Raw genomic sequence first — 11,184 nt, 5'->3', positions numbered from 1 at the left:
GAATGACAGAGGAAACACAAAGAAACGTTTTTTACAGACTATAAATCAGTTACAGGATAAGGTGATTTCATCTGCTAACAATCCTTTTTATTATTATAATTAGATGCTTTGCGTCGCTGTTAAGCACAGCTTCATAGCATTATGAGTATGTGGCCTCTTTATTGTATAAACCATGCATTATTAAAAGTAAACTTAAACAAAACAGAAAACACAAAAAAGGCAAAATATCTCTCCAAATGTCATCAGTGCAAGTGAAGCAAAGTTTTGTGGTCCAAATCTTTTTTATTCCACTAGCACATGCCTCTGCACACTGTAAAAAATTATCATGAAATATTTTTCACACAGACTTTATATTGTTCATTTGTGTTACCAAAAAGGGAGAATACAAACGTGTTGAATTACATTTCACAAATATGGTGTTATTGCTTTCTCAGAGTAAAGAAAAATGTGTCGGCTGCAGCAGGTGAAGCTGAGTTCCAAACACAGAAGAGTGACACCTGCTGGTCGTCTTCAGATCTCTTGCAGCAGGTCGGCGGGGAAGAAGCCGAGCTTCCGACCAGTGCTGACCTTCAGGTAGCCGTTCACTTCCTCCCCCTTTTTGACCACGATCTGAGAAAGCAAGCAACATACAGCAGTACTGTTTATTTCTTATTGGGGGATTAGATGAGGGTAAAGGCACTTCATTGCCACAGAGTTGGAGTTTAAATGTAATTGTGTGTTTCCACGGCCTGTAAAACACTGTACATGATTCACGTGTTTCATTCCCTTTTTTGATTCCTGTGTCTTCAAACAGCACAATTATTTTTATCATTTGTACATTCTTCTTTTGGATCAGTTTTTTAAGTCATTATAAAGATATGTAAAATAAATAGCTGAAAAGTCTTTATTTTTTCCTATATGTGGTGGAGTTATATTGACAGCTGCTCTGATAGCTCTGTAGGCTGCATGTTATTGTGGACATTTCCTCACAACATTTTGTATAAAGTGAATGAAATATTTGAGGTTATGTATCTGAGGATTAGATTTCCTCATAAAAAGATACACATAGAAATATTCAAGGTTAACCTTTTTTAAAGTTAGGTGAGTTAGCATGCTTCATGTTGGTACAGAAGCCCTACACCAACATTCATCTATGCATTTTAGATACTTTATATACTTGTGCTTTTGCAACTCTAGGGTTACAAGATAACAAACAGGTTTTAAAAAGTATGGATGCATAATCTGATTTGGGCTTCCATATATTTGCAATACAACGGTGACTAGGGTTATTTATAGTGAAGAAGTTAATAGTTTGGTTACGTAACCACATCTCCACAGCAGAATCTGTACATGGGTCTCTGTAATCATGTGAGTGTGTGTGTAAACCTGGTCTTTCTTTAGAGTGATTTGGCCCATCTCTCTGTTTCCCACAAAGGAGCGAGTGACCTTGTAGACCCTCTCTCCTGCTCTCACTCTGATTATGTAGCTGGCTGGTATGAAGCCTGTCCTCTCTCCAATCTTCCCCTGGTGGAGAGAAAAAACTTTCACAGTGAGTTTCTGCTTCAGCTTCTGATGTCGATCTGTTAGACACAAAACAACTGTCCAATGGGGTTGGGAGACAAATGACTCTACCAACTGAGCCTCAAGCTTCAAGCTAATTCATGGTTCCATCAATTACAGCAAGGGGTCCAGGTCCTGAAGCAGAAAAGTGGCCCAAGACCATCACACTACCAACATGTTTGAATGTTGGCATGATGTTCTTTTTATGAAATGCTGTTAGCTTTATGCCAGATGTAACAGGACAAACCCCCTTCCAAAAAGTTTTGTCTCAACAGTCCACAGAATATTTTCCCAAAAGTCTTGGAGATAAACAAGATGTTTTTGTCAAATGTGAGACAAGCCTTTGTGTTCTTTTGGTCAGCAGTAGTTTTGGCCTTGAAGCTCTCCTGTGGATACCGTTTTTGCGGAGTCTCTTTCATATTGTTGAATCATGAACACTTACTTTACGTGAGTCAGGTGAGGCCTGCAGGTCTTTAGATGTTCTGGGTTCTTTTGTGACCTCCTGAATGAGTCGCCGATGCACTTTTGGAAACTATTCTGGCAGGCTGGCTACTCCAGGGAAGGTTCCCTTTTGTTCCAAGTTATCCCCATTTGTGGAGAATGACTCCCAATGTGGTTTACTGCCGTCTGAAAGCCTTCTAAATGGCTTTGTTATGCTTTCCAGACTTAGTTTGCCATCTGTTCTGCATGACATTTTTTGGCATCTTTTGGCTTTGCAAAAAACATGTTTTATCACAGTTAATGTATGATTTAACAAGGTGAGGGGCAATTACTTTTTCCACATAGGGCCAGGTCAGTTTGGATAACTTTTTCCCTTAATAAATGAAATCATCATTTCAAAACTGCATTTTGCACTAACGTTGGTTATCTTTGTCCAATATTAAACCCTGTTAGATGGTCTGATGATCTGATGAAGTGTTACAATTATGTCAAAACATAAGAAATCAGGACGAGGTTAATACTGTTACATGGCACTGTATATTATACCACCTGTATGCTGATGACACTCAAATTTACCTGACTAGCTTATTTTAAATCCACGGTTACAGATCTTTATTTTAAAGTGGACAGAGATTCTGCATTGGATCTACATAAAAACTGTTGTGAAGTCCTGCCTTTATAATCCGAGGCTTTATCCAAGATTCAAACTGTTTTATCTTTAACTACTTCCAGCAATTTACTCATGCTTTGATTTCAACATGTCGGGAATACCATAATGCACTTTATGTTGGAGTTAACAGTACAAGCAGATTCAAACATATCCCCATCCTAGCCTCTCTTCAATAGCTCCCTGTTTATTTTAAAATTCACAACTTTTATATATTTATATTTAATACAAATAAAGTGAAATACATTATAAGGCCACTTGTGTTATAGTATCAAGGCATCCAGGTATGTCCATAACCATAACCTTCTGATTTGACCTCAAGCTACCACTAATTAACTCTCTACCACCACTTATTCCTTTTTCCTGCCTGTTGACTTTGCAACTACTGCTGTATTTAACAAAATTCAATTTCACGCAGCCAGATCTTATCAGACCTTCCCTTTAGCATTTTTGTCCTGACATAATTAACTACTGGCAAAAATCCCCAAACAAAATTACAACCAATCCTCCAGCAATCTGGATGCCTGTCTGTAGAATTTCATGACCTTTGGAGAGAAGTGAAAAACACCTCAGCATCTCTGTAAACAAAATGAGAAACCATGGCTTAGACTCACCCTCCACCATTCCTCGTTGGAGTCGTCGATCACTGTGATACGATCACCAGCACTATGAAATAAACAAGAGAGGAGAGTTGACTTGAATATTTCATGGATTAAAAATAAAGACAATTATATTTGATGTGAGTCTGACACTTGGAGGAAAGAAAGCATAAAAAGCACTGGTGTGGACAGGCTTACTGAACATCCAGGTCGTCTTTCTCTATAGCTTTGAAGCGATACAGAGCCAGGTAGTAATGGGACTGACTGAATACACCAATCTTCCCTGGCTGAACCTTTTTACTCTGATAAACACAGGAAGACATCATTAAAGATCACATGTTTAATGTGTATCATTCGCTGTTATCATTACCATTTTTATTAATATTTTTCATAATTTTCTCTGACCTTGTCATCAGCAGGAGCCTTGTCTCCTCGTTTGTCTCCTTCTGTGTTTACTGACAATCATCACAAAAGGCATGAGTAAAGATTATTAACTTTTATATATCATGATCAGCTGTGATTTTAGTGAGCTGTTGTAAAGAAGAGAGCATCATGACATGGTTCAAACAGGATACCCTGCTGTGTCATTATTACCCCTTTAAAATTAATCACTTTATCAAACATGTACCTCCTTCCCCTTCTGCATCCTCCTGTTTGGGCTGAGACTCTTCGTCCTCCATCATCATCATCATCTGAACATGGGAGGATAAACAAAAGTGATAACTACACAACTTTTGTGGTAAATTTATACTTCAGGATTCAAATAAAACAAGCAGATAGAAAAAGGTGAGGTGAACGAAATCAATGTCTGTATCCAGGGGGCATGAAATCTGATTGGCTACCTCAGTAGCCACGCCTTAATTCTAAACTGTGATTCGCTATTTGCTTTGTCAGAGACAAGACCTGTACTTTAACCAATTTCATGGGCTGTTTTGCAGGCTGCTTGTAGCTTTTTCTATGGCACATATCCTTTTGTTAGGACTTTAAAGTGTGAATTCTGACTTCTTTTTAGTCATCAAAACTTTCACTCGCTTTCAGGCAGATTTTGTTGAAGATTTAATCTAAATTTTGATCATCATGTTGTTTGATGTTTTCATCTGTGCTGCACTTTGAATATTTACTTTCTTCAGTGGCTTAGCTAGACTTCTTTTGACTGCGGTAACCCAACTGTGGCTGCCAGGAGAACGTTACGTGCCTGACTGCAATGTGCCACATGTGAAGTTTGGTGGAGGAGGGATATGGGTATGGGGCTGCTTTCAGGGTTTGGGCTAGACCGCTTATCGCCAGTGCAGGGCAATCTCAATGGTTCAGCATAACAAGACATTAAGGACAATGCTATGCAAAATCTTGTGGAAAGGCTTCCAAGTAAAAAAAAAACAAGGGGAGGAGACTCCATACTAAAGTGAATGTATTTAAATACAAAGTCATGTCAGTCCCTATTAGTGGAATGGTCAGGCATCCAAATACTTTTGTCTATATAATGTGTATAAACTGGAACAAAACATTTGTATAAAATTATAGTGTTCAATTAGAAATGTTATGTGATATAAGAAAGGGTAAATAGATGTTATTCATTCTTGTATCCGAGCTCACATATTCAAAGCTCAGCACAGACAAAAACACCAAACATGATGATCAAAATTTAGGTTAAATCTTCAACAAAATCTGCCTCAAAAGGAGTGAAATAATTGTCCATTTAGAAAAACTGGCAATCTTAAAACAAGTGTCAACACTGCAGTTTCACACTCACCTGCTTTTTGTCCTCAGAGCCTTTTTTACGCTCCTTGTTGGCCATGATCACACCGATACGCAGAGTTTCAAACACAGGATCAGTGCGGTTTGACTGTGCTGCAGATCAAAATGTCAAAATAAAAGGCCATAACAAAGCATCTTAAACTTGATTAACATGGGTGTAACTTTTATATATACAAGACTGTTTAATGCTTTTTTTCTAATAATATTTCTTCCTTTCTAAGGTTAATGAATGACTGATTTGTAAGTTGGAATCAGATGTGAAAAATATTAATTGGTTGGACTTACAGAAGGGCAGCAGCTGTGAGATGGTGGCGTTCTGCTGACTGCTGTAGAGCGGAGAGCTGTACGCTCTTCTGAATCCTGGAGGCTAAAAGAGCACAAGAGGGAAGCATATTCAGTAAATATCTTGCAAAAATATCTTTGAGGCATTTTAGAGTTTTATTTTGTAATATGAAGCTCACAATTTTGCCAAAACACCTCTGGAACTCGACGTAGGACTGACACTGGTGGTGGATGCTGGTTTTGCAGTTTTTACATCGCAGAGCAAACTTGTTGTTCACTGAGGAGAAAAACAGGCTACAACATTTTAAACATACGATCAGGTCAACTTACGATGTCATTTAGAAAGCAGGAAGACAGCAGGTAAACTTACACACTATCATGCGTGCGCAGACGTCACAGAACTTGGGCTTTTTGCAGTAGTGGTCCTTGAACTTGTGAGGTTTGTCGTTGACTGGTTTGACTGGTTCTGTAGGAGCAGCTTCCTCTCTCTCCTCCTCCTCAACCTCTTCATCGTAGATAAAATAGACCTGGAGAAAAAGAAGGAGGAAGATACAAAATCAGAGGATGGAAAGTTGATGGAAAAGAAATCTATATAGATATGGCTGCATTTGGTTGAGAAATATAGCTAAATACTTTCTGGCCAATTGAAGCCATTTTTAAGGTTTTCCAACAAATTCATTTTTAGAGATGAACTATAGATGATGAAACAAAATGAGTTTGGGTAGTTAATGGTGATCCATTTACTACACAGAGTTAACCTACAAGATTACATGCAAATAATCACTATTTTTATCAAGCATTTTTTGGTTTCAGTTTTTATTTCATCTTTATTTTACACTTGTCCCTGCCGCCTGGGGCGCTACCGTTTACTCAAGAGATGCATCATGAGGGCACCGTATTTAAGAGGTGTAGGTTTGAAGCATGTGTCAGTGTTGGAGGACTCCTGCAGTTTTCTCTAAGTGGAGACTAGCAGTGACGTAAGTTCTCTAAAATATTCCTGATTCAACACCAATAGAAATGTGAACTATGTTTGTTAGAGGAAAACTGCAGTGATGATAAACCTAAGGTATCAACAACACATGGCTAAGACTTTAATTTCCATGTGCTGATTCACAGGGAAGGGCTGAATGAAATATAAATAGGAGTAAGAGCTGTGTAGTCTAAAGGGTTGAACCAAAAAAGTCCCACAATCCTGCACTGACCACAGCCTGACAGATTCATATGACAAATGCTTCTATTATTACTGATCCTCACTCAAGTCTGAGCCACATGGAGCATCTGGCACAAACACATCCTTTAGAGTGACATCACAACACATACTCAGTCTAATTTTGCTTTAATGCACTGGTTGAGTTGAATAACTCTGCCAGGAGTTTTTGTGCTGCACACATACATGCAACAAACCCCAGGTGGGACTGTCTGAAAGCGCTCAGATCTTTAAATAGACCTCAGCGGAGACCAGCAGAATTCCCCTCTGAATGTAACAAAGGCTGACACTGAGCTCCTAAATATACTGCAGTCTAGTCGAACAGAGCCACAGGGATCACACCTCCCACACTGTCAGAGGGACGCCTGATGGGCTGAACTGTCACAGACTCTCGGTCACAGGCAGGATTAGAGGTGTGCTGTGTCCATCAGGCTGCAGATTAACACTACAATCACTGTTAATCCTGAGGACAATTCACACACATTACAGCAGCAGCTCGGTGTGTGACTCTATTTAGTGCTCACAAGCACACCCTAACTATGCCCCAATACATCCTCCAGTTGACATAGACATGAGTGTTGAAGAAAACATACCAAAAGAACACAAATCAGCAGTGTTAAAGGGCCAGTTCACCCATATTCTTACAATACATGCTGTATATCCCTGCACTGCTACATGACCAATCACACAGTTTGGGTTTATTGCCTTGGTCACACTTTCGTCCAATAAATGCACAGTATATCAAATTCGAGCACCAGGGGGCTCTCAACCAACACAGTACGCTACATTATTTATTAGTCCTGCAGGTTTCTGATTATTTCACCTTGTAATATGTCTCTTGAGTGTGCTACATGGTAGACTCTAGTTACTACATATGTCTTACTGTGTTGTCTTCTTCTTTCACTACATTATCAGGCAGAGGGGGGTTGTCATGAATATCCACAGAGTCCTTGTCATCCAGCCTGTCATCATCAGAGAGCAAATGTCAAACTGGCAATCATAAGATTAATCAAGAACAAGATTAGACAAAGATTTTCAAAGATGGCATATTCAAGATTTTTTTGAGAGCTTTAACTCTCCCAAATTCTTTATTTCTTACTTCTATGTTGCAATTAAATTACAACCCCAATTTCAACTAGAAAAGCACTTAGAGAACGCAGACCTCAGTCATCAGCCTTATCTCCCAGTAGTGAAGAATCCTTTAAAAACATTCCTGGATCCAGGTGATCCGGATCACTCCCAAAATCTAATTTGCCAATGACTCCCTCCCTGCTGGGGTGGAGACACGGTGAGGCAAAGCATTGGCTTCACTACGTGTGGACTGTCATGGCAGACACCCATGGTCTCACCGGATGACTGAAAGTCATGGCAGAGGTTGAATATTCCTCTATTCCTCCCAGCATTGTGAGTATTCTCGCTACAATTCGCTGTGTTTCTCTCTGTTACACTCCGACTCGTCTCCTTGACCAGGCGTGTGTCTTTCAAACTCTATAAACTCCAAAACTTTGAATAGAAACACACTAAAACATGCTGCTGGGATTGAAGTTACTCATGTCTGCCATCTCCTGGTGTAAAGTGGTAACAGTGTAGACCTCTGCCACCAGCCCTATCTCCCAATAGTAAAGAATCCTTTAAAAAAAATTCATAAGAAAAATAAAATGTGTGAATTTTCCCTGTGCTGGAGTTTTTGGAGAGGAATGTTGTCCCATTCTTGTCTGATGTAGGATTCTAGTGGCTTAACAGTTCTGGGTCTCCTTTGTTGGATTTTTCATTCTGAGTTTTCTACTGGTGAAAGTTTAGCACCCAGACTCTTCTGTGAAGCCAAGCTGTTGTGATGGATGCGGTATGTGGTTTAGCATTAACTTAACTGAAATATGAAAGGATTTTCCTGAAAGAGACATTGTCTAGATGGGAGAATACATTGCTCAAAAACCTCTACATACTTTTCAGCATAGATAATGCCTTCTAGATGTGTAAGCTGTCCACACCATGATGCAACCCCATACCATCAGAGAAGCAGGCTGGATTTTTCCTCTTCTCTTCAGACCGCAGAACATGTTGCCGTGGTTTCCAAAAGGAATTTCAAATCTTATTCATCTGAGATTTGGCTCAGAGAAAACAGCAGCATCTTTGGATCGTGTTCGCCTATGGCTTCTTCTTTGCATGATTCAGCTTTTACCATGCAGGGATTTCCAGTAAAGAATCATGCCTGTTTATAATACACTGTCACCTGAGGGCCTGAAGATAATGATTGTTTTACATTGAAGAACATTCTTCGAAAATTGTCTACCCATCTTTACTTCTGATAGACTCAGTCTCTAAAAGGCTCCTTTTATACCCAGTCATGTTACTGACCTGTTGCCAATTCATCTAATTAGTTGTAAAATGCTCCTCCTGCTGTTTTTCACTAGTACCATTTACTTTTCCAACCTTTTCCCTACTTCTTTGAGATGTGTTGCTGCCATCCAAATCAGAATAATCTTAATATTTTTGATGAAATGGTCAAATGTCTCATTTCAACATTTGATATGTTGTTTGTGTTATATCATGAATAAGATATGGGTTTATGAGATTTGCAAATCATTGCATTTTGCTTTTATTTTCATTTTACATGGCGCACCAACTTTCCAGGAATTGGGGTTGTACTTTTAAAATGTCCCGACGTTCTTTAAGATCTTTGTCTGATGTTGAAAATATTCAGTTAGACATACATATCTAGACTTTTCATCCATACAAATGAATGTTTATTTGCCAAACTTACGAGTCATAATGAGCCATGGTTGATGTCTACTCTGAGTTAGGACCAGCAGGTGGCGCTGTGGGCAGAAAAGATGAGCATCAGTAAATCCCCATAAGTAAAACCAGTGATAAAGACATGTTTTCTGCTTCGCTTACAATAAGAAATCCCCCAGTATATTTACATCTATACAAGTTCTAACAATAATCCACATTTCTAATCCGTCTGACCAGGTTTATGTCATTGATGTAATGTTTGAGGATCATTTGAACTCAGAAGTTTGTTCTGTTTTGTTCTGGCAGAGTAATTTACTCCAGTAGGACTGAAGGTACAGTAAACACAGCACCTCTTACATTGCTTTAAACATGAAAACCTGTGTTCTAGACATGCTAAGACATACTTACCAGTTTTCTTGAAGGTTTAAGTGAGTGGGTAATTTCTTCAAAGGAGAATCAGATCAGTATTTCATCAAACGGATCGTTAACTCCACTTCTTGTGTTTCCTCAGACAGCATCCCAGCAGTCTGACTGACCCGTGACTCTTTCTAGTTTTTTCTCCTGTTGTCCAGTCTTTTCTTTGCTCAGTGTTCCAAATGAGGCTCCAACAGGTGGGACAGTGGGATGAGTGAAGTCAGCGGGCCCACCCAGCCCAGCCTCTGTATGTGCATGTTTGTGTGTGGGGGTCCATGTGAGTGTTTGGGACAGCTGAGAACTTTAAAAGCTGAGGAGCTCCCACAGCTGATGGGGAGGCATTTTTCCCTTTAGTTTAAGTTAAGTGGACTTAATTTTAAAAGATAAAAAAACCCCTTTTTACTTCTGAGAGAGAAGAAAAACTGCTGGATTAAGTGTCTGGATTGTAACACATTAAGATTGATATTTATTCTTCTTGTAATAACATCTATAAAAAAAAACCTTTATATCATTTAGTTTGAGTCACAACTAAAACATCAAGAAAAAACAACAAAATGGTCCACCATTTATGATGTCCATCAAACTTTTTAACTGTTGTAGTCATGGCCCTGTGCTTCTTTCTTTCTGATTGGCAATCTTTCTGTTTCATGAAACAATCCATGGCTGATCTCAGTGTTCCCCCTCAAACAACAGGATTTCTGATCTAAATACTGAGCATTTATAATATTTACAATTTCAAATCTTCCGAGCAGATCTAGGAGGGTAAAAATAAAAGCATGAAGCACTCCAGACAAACCTTTTTTTAACCAGGCTGTAAGTATGTTTTCTTCTGCTAAATTTGATGCAAAAATGGGCATTTTCATTTGGTGTATGTGACTTCCAGTGCTTCTGTAGACAAGGTGAGACTCTTCAGTTTTTCACACTTCTGCACTGCCATGTTTCAGTAAGGATACACTGATGAAGGAGTTTGACATTGGTATTGGTGATACTGGCCCTGAGTAATGAAAAACATCAGCAGAATCGGTCCTGATTTTTAAAAACAGTGCATCAATTTTTTTTTTGCTGTTTGCTTTGAACAAGAGACACCAAAAGCAGAGAATGCCCCCCTGCTGGTTACAAAGGTTTTTGCAGTGTATATTTTTTAGACTGGTTTAAATGAGATAAAATAGGATATAAGACAAAGGTGAGGCGGATTGTTTAATCCAAAGTGGAAAATCCAGATTATTTTTATCCACATAAAAGCTTCTGACTAACTGAGGTTCTGAGAAAAAGAGCAGTAAAAAACTGCTATAACATGAAAAAATGTATATTAAGATCAGTTTAGCTGTTCATCATATTAGAAATATCAGTCAATGATGGCAGCGCTTCTAATATTGAAAAAAAACAAAAATAAAAAAACATTAATTGATCAAGGTCCTATCACTTAAACCCAAAACACACCGGCACTGCAGTGTGACGCGCCTCAGTCGTTGCCCCCTGCACACACCTGCAGCAGCACTGTCATACTCCCCATCAGCCCTGCTCGACCAGGCGTTCGATACCAGAGT

General features: G+C 39.0%; 1 protein-coding gene across 1 annotated transcript; it reads right to left on the bottom strand.

Annotated features, from left to right (window-relative positions):
* Window positions 1-510: 510 nt before the first annotated feature.
* On the bottom strand, window positions 511-9,268 carry LOC121507475 (SH3 and cysteine-rich domain-containing protein 3-like). The gene is made up of 12 exons (XM_041783847.1): window positions 9,252-9,268; window positions 7,374-7,452; window positions 5,654-5,810; window positions 5,463-5,560; window positions 5,287-5,368; window positions 4,997-5,094; window positions 3,875-3,938; window positions 3,652-3,701; window positions 3,445-3,548; window positions 3,262-3,313; window positions 1,366-1,503; window positions 511-609 (listed from the first exon to the last, which is right to left on the bottom strand). Exons 1-12 carry the CDS (start codon window positions 9,266-9,268, stop codon window positions 511-513), a joined length of 1,038 nt encoding a protein of 345 aa, XP_041639781.1.
* Between the last annotated feature and the right edge of the window lie 1,916 nt (window positions 9,269-11,184).

Source organism: Cheilinus undulatus, linkage group 3, assembly GCF_018320785.1.
Source record: "Cheilinus undulatus linkage group 3, ASM1832078v1, whole genome shotgun sequence".
Classification (NCBI taxonomy): domain Eukaryota; kingdom Metazoa; phylum Chordata; class Actinopteri; order Labriformes; family Labridae; genus Cheilinus; species Cheilinus undulatus.
This window is presented reverse-complemented; position numbering and strand designations above follow the sequence as displayed.

What these genes read in the sequence shown, in the direction of transcription:
- LOC121507475 (XM_041783847.1), bottom strand. An exon ending in AGAGGTGTTTTGGCAAAATT is followed by an intron (nt 5,369 to 5,462) that starts GTGAGCTTCATA and finishes GTGCTCTTTTAG; the next exon opens with CCTCCAGGATTCAGAAGAGC. An exon ending in AAAGACGACCTGGATGTTCA is followed by an intron (nt 3,314 to 3,444) that starts GTAAGCCTGTCC and finishes TTTATTTCATAG; the next exon opens with TGCTGGTGATCGTATCACAG.